The sequence below is a fragment of the Melanaphis sacchari genome, unplaced genomic scaffold (assembly GCF_002803265.2).
Source record: "Melanaphis sacchari strain LSU unplaced genomic scaffold, SCAv2.0 Contig98_pilon_pilon, whole genome shotgun sequence".
Lineage (NCBI taxonomy): Eukaryota > Metazoa > Arthropoda > Insecta > Hemiptera > Aphididae > Melanaphis > Melanaphis sacchari.
In genome coordinates this window covers 311,198-338,999 of record NW_020271702.1, presented here as the reverse complement: position 1 = coordinate 338,999, position 27,802 = coordinate 311,198, and the positions used below count along the sequence as shown (strand labels likewise).

General features: G+C 32.2%; 3 protein-coding genes across 6 annotated transcripts in view; 2 read left to right on the top strand and 1 right to left on the bottom strand.

Moving 5' to 3' along the window:
- The window catches only part of LOC112603162 (hemicentin-2), a 50,500-nt gene extending 35,227 nt beyond the window's left edge, over positions 1-15,273 (top strand). Inside the window, exons 2-12 of one of the 3 annotated variants that reach the window (XM_025351613.1) lie at positions 6,686-6,872; positions 7,060-7,520; positions 8,566-9,741; positions 9,862-10,445; positions 10,773-10,925; positions 11,801-12,098; positions 12,185-12,359; positions 13,088-13,251; positions 13,401-13,571; positions 13,779-13,961; positions 14,035-15,273. In XM_025351613.1, the coding sequence (XP_025207398.1) occupies positions 6,686-6,872; positions 7,060-7,520; positions 8,566-9,741; positions 9,862-10,445; positions 10,773-10,925; positions 11,801-12,098; positions 12,185-12,359; positions 13,088-13,251; positions 13,401-13,571; positions 13,779-13,961; positions 14,035-14,213 (3,731 nt within the window). In that variant the 3' untranslated portion in view covers positions 14,214-15,273. Of the gene's footprint in view, positions 1-6,685; positions 6,873-7,059; positions 7,521-8,565; positions 9,742-9,861; positions 10,446-10,772; positions 10,926-11,800; positions 12,099-12,184; positions 12,360-13,075; positions 13,252-13,400; positions 13,572-13,778; positions 13,962-14,034 lie in introns of all 3 variants that reach the window. The other 2 variants (XM_025351612.1, XM_025351611.1) reach the window with 2 other exon arrangements.
- Positions 15,274-20,002: 4,729 nt separating this feature from the next.
- LOC112603143 lies at positions 20,003-23,760 on the top strand. Its single transcript, XM_025351575.1, has 3 exons — positions 20,003-21,065; positions 21,801-22,100; positions 22,735-23,760. The coding sequence occupies exons 1-3, from the start codon at positions 20,835-20,837 to the stop codon at positions 23,731-23,733; spliced, it is 1,530 nt and encodes a 509-aa protein (XP_025207360.1). The 5' UTR covers positions 20,003-20,834; the 3' UTR covers positions 23,734-23,760.
- Positions 23,761-26,636: 2,876 nt separating this feature from the next.
- On the bottom strand, positions 26,637-27,357 carry LOC112603158. Of its 2 annotated transcripts, XM_025351606.1 has the most exons (3): positions 27,226-27,357; positions 26,885-27,141; positions 26,637-26,826 (listed from the first exon to the last, which is right to left on the bottom strand). In XM_025351606.1, exons 2-3 carry the CDS (start codon positions 27,138-27,140, stop codon positions 26,768-26,770), a joined length of 315 nt encoding a protein of 104 aa, XP_025207391.1. In that variant the 5' UTR covers position 27,141; positions 27,226-27,357; the 3' UTR covers positions 26,637-26,767. The 2 variants fall into 2 exon arrangements, with proteins under 2 accessions (XP_025207391.1, XP_025207389.1); XM_025351604.1 differs by lacking the exon at positions 27,226-27,357 and having other exon boundaries at positions 26,885-27,188.
- Between the last annotated feature and the right edge of the window lie 445 nt (positions 27,358-27,802).

The window sequence follows — 27,802 nt, the reverse complement described above, 5'->3', positions numbered from 1 at the left end:
CTTCTAGTCTCGTATTTATTTTTGCAACGTTCATTTTTATCTGTTTTGTGCTTGCTTAGTCATGACCATGAGTTTATTTTATCGTTATATTTTTTTTTTCATTTCATCCATATAATTTTGTTAAACATTATTTAACAACATTTTAGCCTACTTTCTTAATATTAAATCATCGTGGTCGGTCCATCACCAGGACAATGACACGACTAAAATGTTCTATTATTCTATTCTATTTTTTAGTACATACATTTTTTGGCGATAAAAATATATCGGTGCGAAAAACACAAATATCATAATACCATAATTTTTAAATTTGTATTTTTATCTTTTCTGTACAAAAAAAAAAATTAATGATAATAATAATAATAATACACCAAAAATAAACTGTTAGATTTACACCAACTTGCATTTCGAGTTTTGTGCATATTTCCTTTAAAAAATCATCATTTAAATTTTATATCATTGTTCAAATATTTCATAAAACATTTTGCAGTTTACACCGAGTTAAAAATGTACTTACGCATAATATAATTATAATGATCATATTTTAAAATCATCTGCAAAATTGTTTTTTAATAGTTTTCGACAAGCCAATTAATTTTATCTTTAAAATAATCGGTACAATATGAATATACGTTGATTATGTGAACTTGAAAACGCTATCTTTACCGTATAGGATTGAACTCTGCGTTCACGCTCGAAAGTGTGTTATGTATTTGTTGATGATACCATCCAATTCGGACAGTGCCTAGTAGACCATGAAGGCCACAGTTATAAGCAGATGTTTTTGCTGAAAAGGAAAACGTACCTACATCATCATATTCGTCATAATAATAATTACTAGATGATTAAATTATATGCATTCTCAATGCGTTTTGAACCGTAGAACAACGGTAAATAGAGGGAGTGAACGAATTCTATTAGGCCGTGTTTTCCCCCTAAAATTTGATTGATGATACTAATGAAACAATCTATGAACGTATAGATTATATTTTTGATTAGTCATCTGATAGATCGATGTGTCTTTACAGTTCTACATTTAATTTTTTTATAAAACTGTAAATTTGCAAACTAAAAAAAACTAGTAGGTATAATGATTTGGAACTTTTTATGGCCTTTTAACTAATAATAACTAATTTAATGAAAATATACTTTTAGTGACTTAATATTATTATTATTTATAAATATATTAAAATTAATGTAGGTTTAAATTTAAATTTTCAAGTACCTACGAGTTTATAGTACCTATTTAAGAGATTTATGTTAAAAAAAAAATAGTGTATACCTACCGTGGTAAACACACTAATAAGTAATAATCAAAAACTCTATAGTCGTCAAAAATTCGCTTATTTTTTAATATAACAATAAGCGTTAACCAAAATCAAACACATCTGCCACATGAATAAACACAAATCGCAAACCTCGTTAGAATATACCCTAGCATACGTGCTCGTTTAATTTTGATAAAGGTTCTAAGGGTATACATGTTGTTAAATATTTTATTCGTAATTACTATGTCGGGAATGACTTTTGAGATTTTTTTTTTTTGCCTCTCTCGAGAGTGGGAGGGTTGTGTTTGAGTTATTAATTTTTTTTTTTTTGTATTCACATTCCTCTCCAAAATAAAAACCCACCCACTACCCTTAGGGTGCAATTAAGATTCCTGGGTGACTGTGAGCGAGGCCCGAACAAAAAGGGCAGAATCTCAATTCACGAAGAACAGAAAAAAACTTCAAAACATGCAATATGATTGAAGTGGATGTCAAAATAATAATACCGGCGGTTCAATTTTAATTGTGGCAGCGGGGGTTATTTGAAAAGTTTTAATTTCGAACCACTATAAAAGTCAAAAACATTATCATTATTATTGTTCTTACAATTATGTATTCATTCTGTGTTTTTAGATAACAACTTAATTGTAATAGCCAATAGGCAGGGGTAATATTTAAAAGATATCCCATTACACTAATTATATCGGAGATAATGTGAAATTATTTTAACAATAGCCAAAACCCTCTACAGTTGAAACTTATATACCTTTTAACTATTTCTCATTTTGTGCATATTGTAATTATGATAAATATATATTATCATTAAGTTTAATATGATAATTAAAATCTGAAGAATACATTTATATAAATATGTTTTGAAGTTTTTATTTAAATGTACACTGTATACTTTTAACTCTTCAGTTTCTATAACGAATTAATTTAAGTCGTTATTGTAGATATACAAATATTTTTTATTTAGTATATACCCTATGCATTGCTTGTTGGTTGAATTATTTTAACATTTAGAATGCATAACTTTTATTTTTCATTATGTATATTGTATGTGTACTTTATTTATGTTTGCATTTTTAAATAATTATTTTACTGAAATATATTAGAATGGGGTCGAAATCTGCCGTAATTCGAATATTACAATATCTTATCGGATCGCATATCCGACCTAGTTTTACCATCTTAAATTTAATTCGCCAATTTCATATTCGACAAACAATTTGAGTTTTGCTTGTAATGGTAGATGTTAAATAATACGGGGAAATCTCATAATACGAAGTAATACACTACAAATGATATCATCATGACGTTTCCAAGGAAAATGTAAAACGTTTTAAAACTGGTATTGGTTGTTTTGTGTTCGAAATAACCTTGTTTTAAATAACATTGGAGTCGTGTGTAATTATAGTCATCCGATCTGCTGATAGCTGGTTTTGATATTATGTTTTTGGCGCCCGCGGCCCAAATCGTAAAATAAACCCCAACATTAGATGACGACGACTACGATGATGATAGTATTCGAGTTTCTCGGAAACCAAACATAGTGCCGTCACGGTGGGGGCGGGCACACGAATAACAATAATTATCAATCCGTTTTGGTCATTTCATTACCGTCAGGGGGTTGTTGTTTAAAAGAAAGACGGAGAGAAAAAAAAAACGCGAGGAGGTGGCGTGGACTGCTGTCGTGGTGTTCAACAGGTGCTCGTCGTGTCATCGTCGTTATCGCGCGGGCTGGCGGCATGGGCGGCGGGCGTGAAACCGACTGGCCGCGCGTCGAAATAACCGCCGGGACAGATGTTTTACCGCGATGCCGCCACCTGCCCTTCCGCGCCGGTCCGACCCGCGGGCCATCGGTGGTGGCGGCTCTGATTAATCGTGATGACCTCGAAAATCGTTACGAGAAATAGAAGAAGGTTCGGTCTACCTACATATACGTTACACTATCGAGACCGAATCTAGGTAATATTATGTATGGAAGATGATTTTTTTTTCTTTCACTATCCTTATCCCGGAGACGCGACGAACCTATACAAACCGAACAAAGGAAAACCAAAAGAATCGGCGCGCGAGTACAACTCATTACGTGTTGTATTAAATCATAATATATATATATATATACATATATAGGTATCGGAGAAGCGCCGGCATCGTACTTATGACGCGATACACAACATGATAATAACGTGTGACGACGATCTGGAAAAAATGTTAAAATTGATTGCCTTTACACACGAACTGCGAGGAAATCGCGTGGACGGTAAAAGCCAAAAGAGACCCGTTGACAAGAGTGATAATATTGCACGGCTCGTGCGAAAGAAAAACGATCATCTGTACCCACTACGATAGTGTTGTACTTGCGCGTGCACGTCGCGGCTCGAAAACGTATAAATATTATTGTCCGCAGCCGTACGCGCGTACACGCCATTATTGTTATCGCGTTCGTACGAAATGTTGTCGCGTATTGACGTAAAACACACTCGCGTAGTCGCGTGTAACCTTTGTGACATTCATCCCTCCCCACGAGGGCGTTTGCCGATGGGGCGGTGAAGTGGCCTTTGTGGCCTCCGCGTACACAATCCCCCCGCGTTATGGTATAATATAATATTTCATACGCATCCACCGACACGAGACAAACCGTATATATCACATACGTATTATATTGAAATAATAATTCGTAGCGGCTCATGCGCGCGCCAACGACCGCTGTTTGCAGTGCGTACACATTATTTATAGCATAGGTATAATATAATAATAACAATAATAATAATATCAAAACCACACTCCACCCGTCGTCCGTTGCACATCGACCGCGGTTACCCTTTCTGTTGCGGTGACTACCACTAATACGTTATTCGAGTAATGTGTGCGTGTCTCTCGTTACCTGTTGTCCTTTTTTCGTTCACATGTGCTCCGCAGCTAAAGAATGTGTCGTCGCCTCATTATCGTCGTCGTTGTCCCCGGTTCGTCCACTGCCGCTTTAACCATAATATACCGATTTGTAATAATAATAATTTGTATTATATTCACAGTATGTGTATGTGTGTGTGTGTGCGTGTGATGACGAATTTGTAATGGCTCGCGATGGCAGCCGTGTGAAGACGATTCCGTTTCGTTCGTAAAAGACGTTCACACGTCCTGACGTCCTGTGCTACCAGTATATAATATGCACGCGCGTGTATGTGTGTGTGTGTAAGCCACCGTAGCTGATTTGGTTACCTCCGTCTATTATGAATAACAATGAACTTAGGAAATCGACTATCGGACACACGAAAAATACGCGTACACGATATATAACGCGTATCGTAATATGTATTTCGAGACGTAGAGTAAAATGTTTAGTAGGTAGTCCGCCGAAATACGGATCTGATGGAAAAAAAATTGATCGCGCAATATCGTCGTCGACGCGAGGCACGTAGATCGTAGGTACTCCTTTATCATCTTGTGAACACACCGCCGCCGCCGCCGTTCATTATGCCTACACGAACGGAACGATCGCCGCCAGTACGCGGTTGGTTCGTAGCAGGTTTGACGTCGCGAGATCTTTTGTGTTTTTTACTGGGTTCGATCTACGCGGGATTTCTGGATTTAAATCACAATCGCCACTAATTGCCGCGCGTTATTCTTTCTGCATTGATGACATCATTGTCATCCGTATTGTTCGTCCTGCGTCGCTTCTAATTTGAATGATATTTTTTATGGTTATTATTTCTCTTCTCCGCGCAACTCTTTCTTATTACAATTCGATCGTTGTTGTCGTTTACTGCCAATCGAATTCGTCGTTGTGTCCCATATGCTACGATCCTACGGTCGTTTATCTTCTTCGTTTTACTTCTGCATACATAATATAAAGCTATTCTTTATCTATAAATTATAATGCACATACGCTGTATGACGTGTTGGTCATCATAACAATACCCGGTAGGATTTCTTTAATAGAAAATCTGTGAAACAATATTATTTATATTTAAATCGACCCGTAATTAAAACACATGTTATTTATAAATCGTTAATTTTATTTTTAATATTTTGTTGGCACGACGTGCTTAGAATAATTTTACATCGCCTTAGCGAATATTTTAGTGTCTACTTACATTTAAATACGATGAATTTTTTTGTTCCCATATTGTTATTCGATGAAATGAAAAATGAAGCGAAATAAGCACTTATTTTAGATGAATTATATGTTTTTCTCGGGCTACTATTTGGCATCGTGCAATACGCAGTAGTGTAATATTTGTTGTGTGTTTTGTAGGGAGGGGGCTGTTTGTAAATAATTAAAATCGTGCCCTTTTCCCTTAGTTGGTAATGGATGGTTCTTCTAAAGTGTGTGACAGCTTGTGTATACACGCATGTTTGGGTTATAAGAACACAAAAGGGGTATTTTTTCCTACCAAAGAGCTGTTAGCGTGCAATTGCGAAACAAAACTGTATCTAAATTATACGGTTGCTGGTTGAACTCGTCTGGAACGAACGATAGTTTTCTTAAAAATAATTTAAAATATTCAAATGGAATATAATAAGCTGTTGTGATTTTTTCCGACAAATGTTAGTTTAATGCTTCAATCGAGACAGATCGTGTATAAGTATAATGGAAAATGATTTATTTACAGTTCCCGCTGTAATTCCATTACCTAACGAAAAAATACCACGATACCATCAATGCATCGTTGTCTGTTCATCAAAATATATGATCATTAAACCGATACATTTCCCGGTTCATCGACAGTTTCGTCTCACCGTGTCCAGTCAACGATAACTAAATTTTCTATCTTATCCCCAGGCCGCAATTCAATGTAAATAATTACGTATGGCCATCCCCGAGTAGGCATCACTTGTTAACAGTGTTTGCCTGTAATAAACGTGCCTGTATTTATACTTGTATAAAAATTTAATGAACAAACGTTTGTAAACTTGCGGTGTATTTAAGTACATATAAATTCGTAACCATTGGTCGACTAGTATTAAACAAGCAATTCCGTTCGGCATTACATGCGCGTATTATACCTACGTACCACATTCCGAAACGACGACACTCATTTCTCTTGATTACCATTTAATGTGCCGTCCGGCCATTTGTTAAAATGATGTCTGTGACTTACATTCGGGTTTCGAGCGTCACCCCCGCCCCTCCTCAACAGGGTCCAGTATAGTCGATGAGTTTTTTATCTCCTACTAAACGCTAGCGTATAACTCGCGTTGCGTTAGCGAAACCCGCCCAGTGGGAAACTAACAATGATTTGTGTAATTATTGTTTTACACGAAAATTTAAACAAAAAAATATCATCATTACACACAAACATGTATATTATTTTGATCTGGCTACATATTTAAGTTGTGTATTATAATATTATGGTTGACACTTAAATGCATCTTTACTCATGAAGTCTTTGTTATTTTGTCTACAGGATGGTCATGCCTGGCACAAGAAGGAATGACCGATACCAGAGAAGGCGAAGATATATCACTAAAATGTCGATTTAACGGACAATTGCCATCAACCGTTTCAGATACCTTGTATTATTGGCTTAGGACTAACAAACACAACCAAGACAATGTAGCTATTAAATCGACTCCATTGGAAGGCAACTATAAGTAAGTATCAAACTTAAGAACTTACTAGAGTAATATACTGTTATTTTAATAAATAGGTAATTCATTGAAAATATTTAATTTTTAATTTTTTTTTTTTTTAATATTAGTTTTATTGTGTTAATTAAACTTCATAGTTAATACATTTTTGACGTCATAAATTAAGTTATAATATCATAATTTTTTTTAGACTCGATTTCCGTCCAGAACTTGGAATTTATGATTTATTAATTTCCAACTCGACATATGAGAGAGATAACGGCAAGTTCGAATGCCGATTGAAAGAAGCTGGTACTGGTCGAGAAATCCATTCACAGAGTTTTCAAATCACTGTATTGACACCACCTAGTCCACCACGTATCTCACCCGGAACTAATCCTGTGGCTACTGAAGGACGTGCATTAGAGTTGTCTTGTACAAGCTCTGGTGGCAGTCCTGAACCTATTGTCAGATGGTATCGTGAAGGTGTTCGGGATCCCTTAGAATCTGTGACACGAAGTGGTACTAGTGCCAAGGAATCCATTACATCAGCCGTGTTGCAAGTGACACCAAGTCGTGAGGATGATGGTGCAGTGTATCGGTGCGTGGTGTGGAACAGGGCTATGGTCGAAGGCACAAAGTTCGAAACTAGGACCACATTGAGTGTAAACTGTAAGTGTTATCTATAGAATTGTTAGGGATCTAAAAATAATTTCTAGGGTGTTAAGGATGAACGAAAATCACGTGGCTTCTAAATATCTGAAAATAGTTTAATATATCGATTTCATGCCGATGCGCAGGCATTATGTTTGAATGTAACACCCACACTGCGTTACAGGCCCTTTTAAAATTAGTGACGAGAGATTTATTCGGCGTCTCGTTTAAGTAATAAACTGATGCTGCCTGATGGTTGGTGTTGGTTTTTTGACGGTTCCTAATACAGAGGGTGCAGTAGAATCTCTCCGATTAATCATTGTCGGTGTTTATAAATCAAAGCGGATCGTTATAAAGACCCACTATTTAGATAGACGAAAATAGTGTGTTGTATTACATTTCCAATGATTCTCAAATAATAATAATAACAATATCGCCCACCGCTGAAACATTCCTAAATCTACATATAGTTTACAAACGATATCTATACTATAAACGATTATTAACATTACATCCACCTGCGTTTTAAGTTTATTAATATGAAACATTTTGAGAATAATCAATATTTAAATATATTCAAATACTAGTTCAAAGTACCCAAAGACAGGTATCTCATGACATAGCCGCTGTTGGTTATTGTATTTTTCAGAAATTTCATAGAAATTTAATCAAAACATAATGACGTGTGTAAGTTATTAGTATTATTAATGCTTTTAGTGGGAGTTTAGAATTACAACACGTGTTATATAAATTAATTTAACAAAGACTCTAAGGACATCTCAAAAAACGGTCTCTCGTCACGTCAAGCATAATTAGTAATATTTAATTTTCTTAATTGCCAACTCCTAATATTTTTTTTATATTTTTTTTTTTTTTTTGTAATATTTTAAACGAAACGCCTTTTAAAATACTGTTACCCATCTTGATTTTCGTGACAATTGCGTGTTTTACATCTCTACGATTTTCCCGAGTGAAATCAAACGTAGCCGACCCGTGTCAAACCCGTTTGCACGTAACAAAAACTTGTCGACGCGTCCTCTAACGGCGGAATTCCCGGTTTCAGATTACCCTCGCGTCCAGATCGGACCGGAGAACCCGCTGCGGGTGGAACGCGACGAGTCCATCACGCTGCAATGTAACGTGGACGCCAAGCCGCGCGTCAACAACGTGCGGTGGATGCGTGACGACCGTTTCATAGCCACGTCTTTCACGCACGTCATCCAAAAGGTGACGACACAGGACGCGGGCACGTACACGTGCATGGCCGACAACGGGCTGGGACAGACCCGCGAGGCGGAGCTGGTGTTGGACGTGCAGTACCCGCCAATGGTGACGGTGGACGCGGGCCCGGGGGCGGCCAGGCAACGGGAGGCCGAGGAGGGAGACGGGATCACCATCCAGTGCAACGTTTCCGCCAACCCGGCGCCGATATCCGTCGAGTGGATCCGGGACGGGCGTCCCGACTTCCGGCAGTCCGGCGACGTGCTCCGCATACCCAAGGTGACGGCCGACTCGGGCGGCGTGTACACGTGCCGGGCCATCAACATACTGTACACGTCGTCGCTGTCCCGGCAGCGCATCAACCGCATCGGGAACGCGTCGCTCACGCTGCTCGTCCGGCACCGTCCCGGCGTGGCCCGCATCACTCCCGACCGGCCCGTGGCCACCGAGGGCACCGGCGTGACGCTCACGTGCTCGGCGTCCCCGCCCGGCTGGCCGACGCCGCAGTACAAGTGGTGGCGCGAGTTCGACTCCGCCGACCCGTCCACCAGCGCCACGATACTGTCCACCGGCCCCAAGTACACCATCCCGTCCGTGCACCTGGGCAGCGAGGGCCGGTACAGGTGTCAGGCGATCAACGAGATGGGCCCCGGCGACGCGTCGTCGGTGCTGCTCACCGTCCACCACGCCCCGAAGTTCGTCACCAAACTGCAGCCGCACGTCACCAGACGGGCGTCGGACATCGGCTTCTCGGCCATATGCGCGGCGCAGGGCAAGCCCAAGCCCGCGGTCACTTGGTTCAAGGACGGCAAAGAAGTGCTGCCCGATTGGTTTGACGTGAGCACCGACGAGACGGACAACAGCAACGGAGTGACCACCGTGCACAGTACGCTCAAGTTCCACGGCAAGGAGAGGCCTCGAGGCAACCAGCTGGTGCCGTCGGACCGCGGCGTGTATTCCTGCGCGTTCGAGAACGACGTGAAGAAAGTCGAGTCCAGCATGCTCCTCAGGATCGAACGTAAGTTTGTTTGTACGCTTTGTTGTAATCGGACAACGCGCGTTTCTTTGGAATTATACCTATATGACGTGTTGTATTCTTATTTTTCGTTTTTTTTTTTTCCTCCCCCTCCCGATACAGATGAACCCATCGTGCTCCACCAGTTCAACAAAGTGGCCAGCGATTTGTACGAGACGGCCGAGGTCATTTGTCGGGTGCAATCGTATCCCCGACCGGAATTCCAGTGGAGTTACAACAATCACATGGCTCCTTTGTTGGCCGGCAGCGATGGTCACTACGAAATAAACACGACCATAAACGAAAGCGGCGGTGACATTTACACTAGCGTGTTGCAAGTGTCCAACCTCCGGGAGACGGATTACGGCGACTACAGTTGTCGTGTAGCCAACACTTTGGGAAGCGTAAAGCCTACGATTAAACTGCAGCCCAAAGGACCGCCCGACCACCCAGAAAACGTAACGGCTTTCGATATTGGCCACAACAATGTCGTGTTGCAATGGAACAGTGGTTTCAACGGCGGCGTTCTCAGCACCAAACACTTTGTAAGCTACAAAAAGGTTTCCGTAGACGAAAACGAATTCGACAGTGATTGTTACTCAGTCAAGAGGTCTAATCAACCAGAAAGATGGCAAGAGTTTGATTGCCAAACCAAAAACCCATGCAACGTGACTAACTTGGAACAACATCAAAGTTACTTATTCAAGGTAAATTTTGCTTAAATATATTTCTGTATGAATAAACTCACGAGTTGAGTAAATAAAGACATCATGGTTGAATAAGTGTGTATCAAAGAGGTAGGTGTAGTGAAAAAACGATTATCGGTGAAATCAAACGGAACCGAGTTCACGCCATAATTACTCGTAATAAATAATATTATGCTTTTGAGATAATTTCTAAGCTTATTTTTTTAATTACACATCGTATGATAAATATAATATTATGTTACTTTTAGCGTTATGCACATAGTAGGTTGTAATAATTAAATATGGAATTGAATATGAAACCCAATTAAAATTTTAATTTATTTTCAGGTAAAAGCTTACAATGCTAAAGGACATAGTGAATATTCGCAAGAGACCGTAGCTATGACCAAAGTGGATCGTATACCAGCACCTCAACGTGTAACATTTGATCCTAAATCTCATGCTTTAACTATCAATATCGGCGCAACTTGTTTACAACTGGTAAGATTTAACTTTTATACTGGAATTTTAATTTTTGTTGTTATAAAGTTTGGAAAAATTTTAATTCAAGGGTCATAAAAAAGTTTATTACTCTTTGTCAATATATTTTTACCAAATTTGTATTCGCAATAATTTTGAAAGTAAAAAAAGTTACATTAAAGGGCTTACAAACGCTTTGTTCTTAAGGAATCTATTTAAAGCAATATGAAGATTATGCGTATACGTAGTAGACCTACACTGAATACGTCCTATCATAACGTGTAACTTGCACCGTTGCGTATAAGAATGGTATTTTCGCTAAAAGTGTTTTTTCTTTTTATTCATAATTTTTAGTCTAGCTAATCTATTTATCACATAAGATTTATGAAACGGATTTAAATTTGTTAACAGCTTTACTTTATAGTTTATACAGACTACATATTCCTTTTTCAACTATTTCTTAAATTTAAATATTAGCCTAGAAATATTTATGGATTTTTATTTTAAATAAACTACAAAAAAAAAAAAAGTTAGTAAAAGTAAAAAAAGGAAAAAGTATTATGTAAAATTACTGGAAAATTCAAATCTGTTTTCAAAATTACACTGTGGAATAACTTACTATGATAAACAAAAAAAATCGGTACTTTCGACGCACAAAAATGTCACACTTAGAGCCGCATTAATCTTTTAAAATTATAGCAATTATTGGAACAATTATTTATAGTTTATTAAACAGCAAAAAACAACATAAACCTTGAAAAATATTTAAATTATGTTAAAATATTTGTATAATTTTTATAAAAGTACTTTAATTTATAAATTGTTTTATAATCTTCTTAAATTTAAACCATTATTATTTAAACTAAGTTAATTAATTACATTTTTTTTTTTATTAGGTTGGTGTTGTTGAAGCATCTATGGGAGGTGCTCGTGAAGATTGGCACTTGATTGAAACTTTGCCATTGGCAGTTAGTGGCAGCACATCTACACATCGTGAAGCTACCATACTATCTTTAGTTTCTCGTCGCCAGAGCACTGGCGCTCGTTCATTAGATGATGATGATGATCTAAACTTAATTTCGGGTAGTGAAGACGAAGATCTTATTGATAAACCTGTAGATGATGTCCGCATTAGAGTCCGACTGTGTCTTCGGTCCAGTCAGACCACATGTGGTGATTACACAGAAGCTGAAAGTAAGTGGTCTTGATAAAAAAAAACATAACTAGTCAATAAGTTATTCAAAAATGAAAGTATTAATTATTATTTATTTTCTTTTTAGTTGGTGCAAATTTTGTAAAGGAACAACAAGCCATGGCCACTCCCACGTTAATTGCTCTAGTCATATCATGCGCTGTTTTCATTCTTTTCGTGGCACTTTTGTTTATTTTCTGTCGTTGCAAACGCAAAACAGCCAAGAAAACTACAGGCAAAGAATATGAAATGGATTCTTCGACGTAAGTTCTCTAAACCGTTTGTTTCCCAACTCTTGTAATTATATCTAGTTTTAGTTTTTAACTAATACCTATAATGTATATTCAATGGGTTATTAAAATTTTAACTCTCATTTACTTTTATTAAATGCTTTAATTTGAAATTCCAAGAAATTTAAGTTTAAATTAAATTTTAACATTTTTTTTAATTATCTTGTATCAGAGTAGATACCTACTATACAGACTTATTTAAGTTTTTACAAAATTAATATAGTGCATATTACATTATAAATTATTATTATAAATGTATTTGCAATTATTTAAGTATCTAAAAATTTAATATAAAAATATATTTAGGATAGTTTGATTCAGTTTTTAAAAATATTTATTTTTGTACTTGCAATAATATATTATAAATAACTTGTAGTTTTAAATGTTTAATGTACTAATCTTAGTAGTGTATAACCTGAAATTGAATTTGTTATATTATCTTCTTTGTAAAACCACTATTATTTATATTTTACATTATTCTTTCTGTGATTACACGCTACATTTGGCGTTTTTGTAATTGGTGAGTATAACATTTTGGGCCATTTGCCATTCACATTTAGGTTAGATAATGCTTCTTAGATTTTGTTTTATTCTTAGATCTTAATGTTACATTTTTAGTGATTTGAATATCAGTTAATATTAAAAAGCCTGTTGGTTATTTTATTTTAATATAATTTTTTTTTTTTCAGCGTTCACCCTAGTATTATACATGGACCCCCACCCTACACTGAACCTGGCCTTGACAACAAAGCATTACAGCAATCTGTAGATTTAGTTCATGATGTTACTAAAAATGGTGTATATGGATCCCAAAACGACTACAACACTTATCACACGGGCAACGGATTGCGTCCGAATGGTGAATGTAAGCTTTATTAAATAATGACTAAATGGATGTATGTGAAACTTTTTAAAACAGTAATGAGTGACAATTTGAAATTGAGAGATTTTTGATACAAAAAAAAAAGAATATACTATCATGGGTGTACTTAAATGTGAATATTTATTTTTTAGGGGTCAATGTTGGATATGTAGAGAACAGTTATTCCAATTCAAATAATGGTGGTTCGGTTAACTCTCAAGATTCTCTGTGGCAATTGAAAATGGGCGGCAATGGTAGCACTGGTGGTACACAAATTTCTCGCGATGATCATTTACATATGGCTGAGCGTATGAACCACTATGGTGATTATATTTTATAATTATTATATTATTTATGTATATTTAAAGGTTTATTTTAAATTTACATGGATTCAAGTCCACTTTAAAATTTAAATATTGTATTAACTGAAGTGTTTTTTCAATTGTTTATGTAAACAAAACTTCTGCATAATATTATAATTTTTTTATCGTATTCGTAATAAATATTTAATTGTTGATTTAATTTCACAGGTGGTTATGATCCATTAACTCACGGTGGCTATGGAAATATGGATGATTATGCACACTATCCTCAACTCACATCGGCCAGTCCTGATTATAGCACTCATAGCCATGTACCTTCAAGGCAAGACTACATTCACAGCGGTCATTTACAACCTGCTGATAAGACCCGTAGACGGGACCCTCATCTTGGTAAGTACCATAATCCTCTAAAATTAATAACTGCTCAATACAATATTAATTTGAACCTATTTATTTGTTTTAGAATCACCATATGGTGACGTGAGTGGCTTGCCTGACCCCTACCTTGAGCAGCTTATTGACAATGAGGAGCACATGAAACCTCAGCCACATTTGTCTATGTCATATGACGAAAATCTCGAGTCTGGGTATTCTACACCAAATTCACGGACGCGACGCATAATCAGAGAAATTATCGTTTAAATGCGGTGCATTGCCCTATGTGTATAGTGTTTTAATTTTGACATTTTTCTTGTACATAAACAAATGTCGTTGTGTTGTTAAGGTGTCATCAGATCTCAAAATTTTGTTTGTGCTCAACATCCATCTTTAGACCATATTTTAAACCTTAGTTGTATTCCGTTTTCATTACACTGCCTTTGTGTTCTACAAACATGTAATCTATGCATGTGAACAATTTTTATTTGCAATCTTGACGAGCGTTGAAATATTACATTTTATTGATGAACGCGTATGGCCTAACTTAAATACAAAATGCACTTATTATGAAGATCATTTATAAAGTGATCCATTTGTTTTATTATTATTTTTTTTTTTTTTTTACCATTGTATTGCTAGTTGTTTTGATAACATTGGAAAAGTAAAACCTTTTTACTACAATATTTCTTTTTATGATATTTATTATATGTATTATGTTTTATTGCACCATAATTTTGTGTAACTGTTAGAGTTTCTCATTTAATGTATTCATATATCCAATTACACATAAATTATGTGTGTGACTTGTTATCATGACTCGTTCAAATTCTATTTTTTATTTTTAAATCTCAAGTTTTGAATCAATTGAAACATTTGTACAGTGATAACATAATTACGGCATTAAACCTATTACAGTATTAATTTCAACACACATCGATAAAAAGACACATGTTCCTCATACTTTTTCTTCATTATAAAAGATCAATTTTCTATATAATATATATCTATATATTTTATTTTTATTTTTTATATTTTGGTTGTTTACAGACCCAAGACTGTCCGGTATTTTACTTAATTTCTTGACCTCTCGTGTATGCTCATGAAGAGTTGTAATAAACCTGTCACGGATCATATGCTCTATAGTTTATGAATTTTTGTAGTTTTGAGCCTAGTTCCTATTTTCAACAAAGTTCAATGTAATGAAATATAATTTAATGGTGCATGAGTGTACATTGATAGGTCAAGAAGACATTAAATATTATTATTATCAGAACAAATTAGGTATGTGCCATTATAAATTAATGTGCTTATAAACATCATGTAAATATTTATATATATATATATATTTATAATTTTTTTTGTCCATACTATCATTGTATTTACTTAAATGGTATATTTATTTTAATAGAACAGCTAAGTAATTTTAATGATACAATATATAATACATTTATAATGAAGTTATAATTTGACTGCTGAAAGAAAGAGTGTTTCTCAAATTTGTTTTTTTTTTTTTTTGTAAATTTTGTTTTTTATTTTGTATTTATATTTTAGTTTTTTTTTTTAAATAAAAAAACAAAAAGAAAATAAGTATTGTTGTATATAAATTTAAGTCCCATAAATATTATAGTACTATTTTAGCCTTTTAGAACCTATACTTTAAATTTATTTTTGTGTATAAAATGTGAAAAATTAAAATAACATTTTGTAAGCAACAAAACAATGTTGTTAATGGTCTGCTTGTATTGTCACACAGCCCATAACCAGTTGCATAATATGTGTAATATTACTTAAGTAAAATACTCAAGTAATTAAGTATACTTTTCCCAAGAGTATTAATTTTTTTTTTTAATATGACTTGTTTTTTTCTCATATTGATTTTGTCGTTAGTCATTATTCTTCATTGTGCAATTTGCGAAATATTATATCGAAATAAAAGAAAAGAAAATATATTATGTACTAAATGACTGTTTAAATTATTTGAATTATTAAAAATGTTTTCCTTGACAACCAAAAGTATATTTTATTGTCTGCGGGTATGAGATTTACAATTGATAATGTCAGCTAAGACATTGTATGCTTTATATATTATATAATTTAAAATGTCAATAATTAAAATCAATGTAGATTAAGGAAATATCATTTGCTATTTTGGTGCAGTACTCTAATCTCGTGTGCCATTGGTGAAAATAAATCCTTCAATTCGTAAGCCTGATTCTATGAGCTATTCGATTCAAGGAGGCACATCACTGGCATGTGAGCAAACCAATTGTTTTGGTTTTAAGAATTTTATTTCAAACATGTCCTATTAAAATATAATCTACAGGCCTTTACTGTCTTAGAATCAAAAGATGTTGTACCAGTTTGAATATTAAATATTGAAAATATTTTTATAATCAAGGAAATAATATTATGTATTGAATACAAAAGGAATTAACAACATAAATATTGTATTATATTACACCGTTCAATTGCATTTGATGTCCATGTAATGAAAAGCACAATGCCTTATACCACAAGTCTTCAAACTACAACCTACAGTGAGATCTGGCCAATTCCGGACAGACAATGTATCAGACTGCCGAGTTTTAGGATTTTTAACGTTTGATTACAGCTGCAGCTCCTGTACAGCTTAATAGTTTGATTCAAACATTTCCTACTACTGTTTGTACTAATTTAATATCACCATAAAAAAATAAAATCAAACACTCATTTACCTAACCAGCCCATGTTTACGGTAGCTCACCGGCCCATTCGGGGCCTGCATTTGACGCATTTCATCAGATAAGTTTTTACTAATCCGCTAACTACAGTGAATGATTCCAAGATAAACATTCTCTTATTTATTTTTATCATTTTTTTTTTTTTTTTTTTTTTATTAATAGTTTAGTATACATTCAAATTATAGCAAATTTTTTTAAAAGTTCAGGGAAACATGCTGAACAAAATTTAAATCACTCTAATAAATACATCTCTAAACAACAAAATGCCATAATTAATGTTAAGACTTTCAATAATTAATTATGTTAATTTAATATTTTCTATAAAACTTAAAATTTTGAATACAATCATTGATTAATAAGACCAAGATTTTTATGTAAACAAATTTTCTTCAATATTTAACTTAAAACAATCCTAATTGTCAACGTTCCATTATATTGTGTACATATTTTCTATTGTTTATTTTTTGTGTCTCCGGCTGGTCCCATTGAATAGTAGATTATTTTAGTCTCGCATCTTCTACATTCTGTGAAGGTATTTGTTCAAATATTTAACAATTATCTTGTCTTCTTTTATGAGAACCTAATTGGTATTTTATTGTATGATGGATTGATTACAAATTACAATGATAAAATATTATTAAGCTCTATTAATACATAACTGTTGTGTATAACGAATGTAAGCCTTTAAATTACCAATTATATTTATTTATTTTTTATATTGTATCTACTATTATTTATTTATGAAGTTAAAATTTTTCTACTGAGTATTAAGTCAGGCCTTATTTCAACTTTAATTATGACATTTTTTACCTAGCCCAGGGGTGGCCAACCCAAATGATCTCGCGGGCCACATATTTTTTAATTTATTTTTTATTTTTTTATTAAAATTGGTTAGGTAATTGTGTTTACGTTTCAGCGGGCTACATATTCAACATTTATTAACGTAGATAACATAATATAATAGTTTTAATTTATTTATTTCACTATTTAGTGATGTTTGATAAATCTCGCGGGCCGCAAAACTTTTCAAAGCAGGCCGCGGATTGGTCATCCCTGACCTAGCCGGATCAATATTATGTACCACAAGTAACACAGATTACAAGAGCGTTTATAGGATTTTTTTGTGGAGGAAGATATGAAACAACTTTTTAATGCTTAGGTATATAAATTATATAATTAATAATAATCTAAATAATCCCCTAAAAATTGTGTATAATACTTTTAATGCTAGTGCCTGGTATCACAGCCAAAAATAGTCTTTCGTCATAAAATAAAATTGGGTATAGCTTTTGCAACCTTTTGACTTCAACTAGGTACTCTAAGTAAGGAACGATTCCGGTTTTGACGCGACATTTTGGTCCTATTTTAATTTTGTTGTTATTGTGTAATGTATTTAATTAAATATAAACATAAATCATAATATTATGTAGGTAACATATTAATTGTAAATTTGTAATACAATACTATTTTAATATTAATATCAAATAAAACTTTCGAAGTATAAATGAATAATAGTTTTGTACGACTGAGATTAACAAATTTATTATTAATTTATTAATATTATCTAATTTAAATAATAATGTTTGCATCAGAAACAATAAACTTTACAATTGTACTTTATGTTACAGACCTTGAATGACTTGAACCAATCACAAGTCCACAATTTAATACTGCAGTAAATTGGTAATACTAAAAAACCGACATTATGAACTTTGTACTAGGTCGCCATAGTTTTTAATTAATAGTAATTTAAATAGAATATATTAAACATTTAATGATATAGATCTTATAAACCGTTAATGACGCAAAATAATTTATTATATAATTATATTATTTAAAATGTTATATTAATTAACAAAAACAAGTACGAAAAAACAATAGAAATGATGCTTTGATATTTTTACATTATTTAACCTATATGTCTGGGAATGAAGCTAGAGGGAGGAATTACTACATATTATATATCTATATATAGAGCCAAAATGAATGTAATAATATTTTTTTTCGAGTCAGATTCACATCGTCCCGGCTTCTAAAATATTGCAGATCGTCCAATAACGTTTTTTTATAAGTATTATCAGAATATTATGTGAAGAAATAAAAGGGAGATTAGACGATCGCTTTTCTGTACGGTTAGGCATCAAGTATCCTCATCATTGTGTAAGCCACACGATTTTTAAATTTTCGACAACATTACATTTATTATATTTTAAATGTTTAACTTTGAATTATAAAAACAATTAATAGTACATAATTATATAATCTATAATTGTTATCAATTTTTGAGGCAATACTGCCTTGAATGAGCAAGATGCGAATAGGTTCGTGATATAAATAATAGGGTAAAGCTTAAAATTAATGTTTTGTGTTACTATAAATTTTTTACTGTAAAATAATTTGTTGTACTTCCAATAATTCGACTGATTATATTTTTCATAAAAATAATTCTTCATCGTTGTTGAGTTTATGAAGATCAATTAATTATACATAATTCAGGAGAAAAAAATATATATTTAATATTCTACGTTTGTAATTTTTATTCATTTATTTTTATTTTTTATTTTTTATCAATTAACATACAATAAATAACCATCAAAGGACATGCAAGAAATAGTAAAAGTGTCACCGTCATCCATAAATTTGACAAACTTTGGAAACCGAACTGCAACTTCACATATATTAATTTTAAAATTCACACATATATTCGTATTTAAAAAATATTATGGTTATGATTAGTAGAATATTCATTGTTTTATTCGCAATTTTTGTGATTGTGTTTACTTCTACTGACTTTGATGATATGTAATAGCATCGGATGATTTGAGACCGTGAACCAATGAAGATACTCTGGCATCTCAGGCTGCTCAACAAGGTACTGATAAATTTTTAAGAACTCTTCTCAAGTAGGTACGTTCTCAAAAAAGTGATAGTAAGAGGAGCCAAATATAACACTACATATGTTTAAAGATTGCAAAGTGAAACCATAATACCTAACCATTTAATATTAAATCATGTATTTGTTATTCTTAACTTAAATTGCTGTTGGTATTTTATTCGATACTTAATTTCAACTTAACCTGACTCCTGTACGATCATACCCATTCGCAAGTGCACGAAACCAACCATGCGAGTCCTTTTTCTACTGGTTAGTCGTATCAATAATAAAACTAATAGCATACCTGCTGTCGGACTTGCATCGCACAACATCGCTGAGGTTGTAAATAATTGTGATATTGTTATCGCATATTACACAACTACATTAATAAAACGCAATGTTTGTACCATGGCTAAATAATATTTAGCCATGGTTTGTACGAGTTACCACTTTGTCAGTATTCTAATCTCAGATTTTTATTGTCTTCGGATTGCCGCGAATCGTAATATTATTATTATTGTGCGTGCACGCGTGCGTGCGTGTGTGTAGTGTGTACGTACCTACAAGTTATTATTATTGATATTTTGTAAACGTCTCAAGAACAATACATATCGTGCCCGATTATCAACATCAACGTTAAAATATCGTAAATCCAAAATTATAAACACAAAGATGTAATTATTTGTATTCTAATTATCGATTACCGTTTCAAGTTTTCGGTTCGTTGATTACGGTATTTTATTTTTATAAATTATTTCATAGTTGTTATTATTAATTTAAGCGCGGTAATTTGTATTATTCGGTGATTCGATTGTCAATAGTCTAAAAATAGCGTATTGGTACGGTTTACTCTTCCGACTTCCACCCGGCACCCATCAGTCGCACAGTGAACAGTGGTCATTTACTACACTACACTACATTCATTACAACATTTACAACGCAATACGCATTGATGGCGTCGTCGTCTGCCGTAGCGATCGTCTACGATTTTTGTCACGAACGACCACGGATGTGCTGACGTCTGACAACCGTACATCCCTTGCCAGACGCCAGTGAAAACTATTTAGTAATATCGACAACTCGGAAACCCACATTACCACACGACTTACCTACCTACTGTAAGCTTTACGGTTTCAATAATTATTTGTAACGCTTTCGGCCGAAAAATCGACCATTTTACCTCGTCGATAGTGTTGTTATTGCGATATTTCCGTTGTTGTGAGTTGAGATTTAAACTTTTCGCTCTTACAATATTTTCACGTTGAACACTGAACTCGCTTTCCGACAACTATGGAAACCGTTCGCGAAGGAGCCCTTAAACGGACGTTGGATGAAGCCGACGACGGCGACGGTGTGAAAAAACTGAAAACCGACACTGATCAGTCGTTGCCAATGGTAGAAAACATTAAAAATATAGATGACCCGAAAAAGTGGAATTTGCTACCTTCAATTGTCTACGATTTGCTCGCGCTATTGAAGAAAACAGAAAAATTCAATTCTGATGAAGACAAACAAGTACCGGTATGTAAACGGGCAATTTTTCGTTGTTGTACAATAATTACCTATCTTTAAAAACAACGAGCTTATACCTACTTTGCAACATTAATCACCATTCACCATCTTTAACGAATTTGTTTTTAATTTTCTGGTGCTCGCAGTAGTTAACATACTCGTATATGTTCAATGATGTAAAGATCATTATTATGTTCAATTCCCTTAACGACAATTATTTCGGTCTGCCTTACTAACAATATGAATGTTACAAATTCTGTTTACATTTTTTAATTGTATTGATAGATACATATATTTTCTAAACTTGTATGTCTGTATTTCTATATACTCTGGGTAAAGATTGTATAAGACAAGAAATATACCATCATTATTACAATAATTGTAATTATTTGGTAATATAGTAGACACCTATTTAATACTGAATTTGAGTTATGTTTAATATCATATTGTATTTCTTTGGTTTTAGAATTTTGCTAATTAAATAGTAAATGTTATTGCCAATTGGTTGTAAATACAAATTTGTGTACATGTTTATGACATTAGATTATATAAAAAGATTACATATAATTATTGCTATTAATTTTTCCTAATTATTTTTTTAAGCAATTTCAGTGTTAGTTACTATCCAGTTGCATATTTACATGGTGGATGAAGTAGATAAATTTGCTTAACTTTGCTTTTTTTTTAACATTACTTAAATTGATATGTTTATATTTTTTAACATTATTTTGTTTCTCTTGTCAGGATGAACTTGATAATGATTTTATAGAAGATTCTAAAGTTTTATCAAATCAAAATTGTCAAGAAGAACTTTTAAACAATTCTTTCAAACATAATAATTTGAAAGAAGCTGATAGATGCGATAAAATTAGTATCGAGGAATCCAATTTAAAAGTTCAAAATATTACAAAAGTTTCCATCCAAAATCTCAATAAATTAGATTTCTCATCAAAATGTGTAACAGAAAATGTTCCAGAAAAAGTACCATTAATTACAAAAGCTTCACCAGTTCAACTGTTTGCAGAGAATACTGATGTTCACAAGGTAATTGTTTTTTAAATTTATAGTAACTATAATCTTATAAAATTACCTATTTATAAAAATGATTGATAAAAGTATAAAATGTTATAATTTAAACACAAGTTGAATTAGAAGATTTATTTTAAAGATTGATTTTTTTGGTAGAATAAATAAATACAGTGATTTTCTAACCATTTTACTTTGGTATTTTATATTAGATTTAATATAATATACATCACATCAACAGGAATGTTTGCTTATAACTTATTAATTTGACCGCTAGGTTCCCTTTAGTAAAATATTTTGTTTTATTCGGTCAAATTTAATTTGTCAGGAATGTTGGCAATCAGCGAAATCGGCATGTATATCAAATTTTGTGTAAAATTTAAAATATTTTATTAAGTATTTATTAAATATACACATTTTATGTAATTATTCAGAATTATGCAATTATGCAAAAATAAAATTAACAGCAGAATTTAATATTATGAAACGCCAATATATTTAATCAGAATTATTATACATCAATTGTAAAAGAATATGCATTTACATAAAAATCCAGGCCCTACTAATAATCATTGATGTTGAAACCTTAATTTAATATATATATATGCATATTAAACTGTTTATTAATTGTTCTTTTAATTTATTTTTTTAGTTTGAACAAATTAAACACGAATCAAATAGAAAAACTAATGTTATCAATAAGCAACTTACAACTGAATGCGATGTTTATGATTTATCTATGTCTACAAAAAATATTCATTGCACAGATCCATCCACAAATGATATTTCTAAAGCAATTATCTCTACAGAAAGTGTTTCTAATGCAGCTACATCTGCAAATTGTATTTATAATACTCTCCCTCTTACTTCTGAAATTGGTATTTCTAATACTTTTTTGCATACATCTACTAAAAGTATTTCTAATACCCCTATTCTTACATCTAAAATTAATATTCCTAATAGCTCTTCACTTATTTCTACAAATAGTATTTCTAATTCAACCACGGTTTCATCTACAAATAACAATACAATAATTGTATCTGAGAATAGTGCTCATCAAGTTATTTCTAAAACAAAAAATATTTTTAGAGAGCAAATGTTTGAGCTTTTAAGAATAAATTGTTTTGAAAGTATTTCAAAAATACCTTTAGCTAAACCATCTCCTTGCTATTGTAAGCATTGCATAAATGTGACTAGCTTACCGATAAAACAATCGACAGTTTATAATTTTTTATTCGAATCAAGTAATGATTTAAATGACAATAACTCATATCATGATGTGGGGTCATCAAATGTACCAGATGTTGATCATTTTATTTCTGGTACAAATGACTGTTATTTTAACCAATCAAATAAACCAAATAAATATCAAAAAACACTAATTAATGTAGATCCTCCAAAAAATAGTTGGGTAAGTGAGTTAACTTCTTTGATTATTAAAAATGATTCCAAAAAATATGAAACTAATAAAATTAATGCTACAAAAAAATCAAACCCCATAAAAAGTGTTATTAATAAAGTACAAAAAGCCACTCAACATATTAAGTCACATCTTTCATTTTGTAACAAATGTAAAAGATCAAAATTGACTAAATCTGATATTTGTAAATGTACTGCATCTAAAAGCAAACCTTATAAGTTTAAGAAATAATATATTTATCAAATTATAAATCTATAACTGCATTTATTAATATACTATTTATTTATTTATTATTTATTTAATTTTGTAAAACTGTTGTTATTTTCTGTCAAAGCATTGTGTATTAAAAAAGTTAGAAAATGTATTTTTAATTATTTTATTCAACTGACTTTAACCAATAAATTATTATTTATTGTGTTAAGCATTGCTTATTAATCTGTTTAATGTAATACTTTCTTGGCAATTCTACTCTTCAATGTGTGGAGGTTATTAAATACCTCTAGGTTCTTATTTTACATCCATTATCCATTGTATCTTTAAACACCGTAGTGACATTCACTGTTGAAAGAATCCTTAAGATACTCGGGTTCATTAAACATCATAACTCGGCTCTCTTTATCTCCACATTCTGTCTTGGCACTCCATTTCAGCTTGGTTTCTCTTGATCCTTGAGTATGAGATTATTTTTTGGTATTCATATATTTCTTAATTTTTTAGATCAACTGCAAATTATTGAGCAAATTCAAATCTACTTTCTTTCATTTACAACATATTATAAATTGATCATCACTGCGTGACTATAACAAAATACACTCTTCTCTGGATATTTCATTGATGACTTTGCGACATGTTATTGCAGAAATTGGATTTATAACTTCACATTTGCTTCATTGGTCCATACTATGAATATGATACTGTCTTTTTGACAATATTATTTTATTTTATTTTTTTATGTATTAAATTGGTTGGTGCGTACAAAGTTTATTACTATATTAGGTATTGTGGATTAAGATTGATAAGGAGTTCGATAAAAATATAAAATTCAATGAAAGGTTCGTTATTTGAAAGTATTAGGATAAAGTTGAACACTGGATCAGAAAAAAGATTTATTGGGAATGAGTGATGAGGAATGGCTTGTTAAGATTTGGGTGAGAGCTACAGAATTAATTTACATGTATAAAAAATAATAAAATTTCGGGGAAAAAACCAAAATTCATATTTTTAATAGGTTCTTATTATACATATTCAATTACAGTCGTAATTAAAGTCATATATTTTTGTGTTGGGGAATTCCATGTATTAGGTACCCACCGCCTAGTTTGTTAGTGTGTGTTGGATCTCATATTAAATTGTCAAGAATCTTAATCCAACAGATAATTTTTGAACGAAATTTATAGAACAAAAAAAGAAACTAAAGAAATTGAAAGTTTTTTATGCCTAAAAATAACTCAAACAGAGTTAAAACATTTTTGAAAATGTTATCGCATAAGTAATAAATTGATAATAAAAACATTTTGTAAAAATCATTAGTACCTATCTAACGCCATTAAGTAGGTAATTATTAGATGTTTCTATTGAAAATGTGAATTAATTCGTAATATCTACCTGAATACGGGTCCATGAACACGAGAATGAAAATTTTTTTATTCACATATTTCACATACACTATTGATATAAACATACGTATTATGTGTTTACATAGTTTTTTACGTGTTAATTTGTTCAAGTAATTGTTAATCCGTTGTGTAGTACGGCAGCTCATGACTTTATGTGCTGCCAGTGGGCAGTGTCTAGTAAATAAAGTGATTATTTTCTTCTATCATATAAAAATAAGACTAGTACCTACCTATCACTGTTTTATTATTGTTTATCAAAGTTTTATCATAAAATCATTTACCCATTAAACCGCATAGACAGTGTAATATGTTATAATTTGTTTTTCTGTTTATTCAATTTACACAATTATTAAAATTATATTGTTTTGGAATATCAATAATTTATTATTTTCTAATACAAAGAATTTTTCATTCGTTATTTTTTTATGTACATATTTAATTTAATTAATCAAACTATATATTGTTTCTACTTTTACTTTGCTTGAAATTTGTTGTAAATGTATCAAATACTTAGAGAAATTAAATTTAACGTGCATTTTGTGTCAATTAAAATAATTTAATTGTTAAATATTTACATGTTTTACATTATTATGAATTTAAAGAATACGCTAAAATACGTCAATACGTGAAATAAAGAGCTCTACAAATTAATAAAGTAAATTCTAATTTTAAACGTATATAAACAAACATGGCGTGTATAGAGTTTTGAAATTTTTGAATTGAGAAATTAGCAACTTACGAGAAGTCTTTGTATTGAATTTTCAAGCATTTCTACCACAAAAATAATTATTAATCGACATTTATACATAAAAAAAAAAAAAAAACTGAAAAAATTTGAAATATTCTACGCTTATAAATTGCTCAAAAATTGTTGAAATGTTTGGAATATTTTATTGTAAATATGAAGAGCAGATATAAACATTTGCTATAAATTTCAAGTATCTGCGGTTATTCGTGTTACATTAAAATAAATAAATACATTTTGTTAAAAATTATGTTTGCGTAAAATTTTTCATTTTTATTTTTTGTTTGTTTTCCTAGTTATGAAATAAGAACTGGGAACTTTAGTCTGACTTCTCTAAACTACAATTTAAATCTTGTTATTTATCCAAAACTACTCCCTTCCCATTTTTGATAATCAAAGTATTTTATCGACAACGTATCGAAAAAAAAATAAAAAATTATTGTGAAGTCAATATGTTCATTGCACCGTTCAAAATCTTAAAGTTTATATATTATTCATAATATAGGGTACAAACGGATTAAGCGTTAATCGGTATATTATTGTTTATAATAGCTTATTATTTAATGATTACAAAAATAACATAGGTGCGTAATATTAACAATTTCTTGATCGGTCGATTTTTCATGTGTAATAGGATATCGATGATTATAGCGAATAATGTTTTAAAAACGATAATTACCCATAATATGATAAGCAAAATAAATGATAAAATACATGATGTTTTATAATAAATAATATTTAATAATTTGTATTGAATGAAGAAAAGTGTGATAATGTGATATACGATTGAAACATATAGAATATTTATTGTTAAATCATATTATCTACAAAATATCAATTTCATATAAATCGATATGTCATATTATTGTAAACAAATTTTTTTTCACCAACTACCTATAGTCGGCTAGTCGCTAACGTTGCAAACACAGCACTTGACATTTTTCGTGCAATTTTCTAAACAATCTGAAATCGAAACGGTGCTATTAGGATTTTCCAATTGCGGCTACATCGCTTATCTTACGGTCACTATTTGTCGGCAATGAACAGTAACATTTTGAATCGTCGTGATAGTAACTGGTAGACGACTTGTTGTCATCGAACGGTCTTTCAGGATTTGTACTCGTTGTGCTCGGTCGATGAAACAAATGCGTTTTTTCTTCAAAATTTTCCAACAGTTTCGTCGCTAATTCACAACAGTTTTTACACGTCAGAGGCGTGTAATCTTTGTTTTCAATTTTTTCTTTCCAACGCGACTTCCCATCAAGCGTTGATTTCATACTATCAATCATTTTTACATTAGACATTTGCGGTAGTTTATAATTGTAACCATTAATCTGAAAAACAATTGTTTCAATTACCTACTTGTTTTCGTAATTTTTGGTAGGTATGGTATCCAATTGCTACACTATACGTCCTGAGTGCATAACGGTAGTAACGGTCAGTTATTAATTAATAAGTAAGTATGGTAAGTATAAACATTATCGAATAGTATTGATTTTGTAGTGATTTAATCTGGTATAGCCCCGTTCAGATTTACATGTACTATTGCCCAGTTATAGCCGTGGCGACCACTGTATGAAAAATGTTACTCGTTTACATTTATCAAACTACTAATGAACACATTGATTTAATTCAGTGTATTGCCATTTAGTTTTAATCGATTAAATCTTTTAGATATCTTTTGAAAACTCGTTTTAATTAATCTATTCTCTCTTTCGGAATAATTCAAAGTTTTGATTCGATTTTATTCTTTTGGTTGATCAGCGATTTACCATTGTATATAGGTATCCTTATCAGTTGAATAGAGTTATAGCGCTGCACTACCTCTATCATATATTTTGGTTGCGACAATTTTCTAGTTGTGTGCATTTTAATGTTAATTGGTAATTGGTGTGATCTAAAATAATATACTAATGTCACTGATGAAACCTCTATGAAA

Coding starts and splice junctions, on each gene's coding strand:
- LOC112603143 (XM_025351575.1), top strand. CDS start 20,835: ATGGAAACCGTTCGCGAAGGAGCCCTTAAACGGACGTTGGATGAAGCC. Junction 21,066..21,800: donor ATGAAGACAAACAAGTACCG/GTATGTAAACGG, acceptor TTCTCTTGTCAG/GATGAACTTGATAATGATTT. Junction 22,101..22,734: donor AGAATACTGATGTTCACAAG/GTAATTGTTTTT, acceptor TTATTTTTTTAG/TTTGAACAAATTAAACACGA.
- LOC112603158 (XM_025351604.1), bottom strand. CDS start 27,167: ATGTCTAATGTAAAAATGATTGATAGTATGAAATCAACGCTTGATGGG. Junction 26,827..26,884: donor ATTGCCGACAAATAGTGACC/GTAAGATAAGCG, acceptor TTTCGATTTCAG/ATTGTTTAGAAAATTGCACG.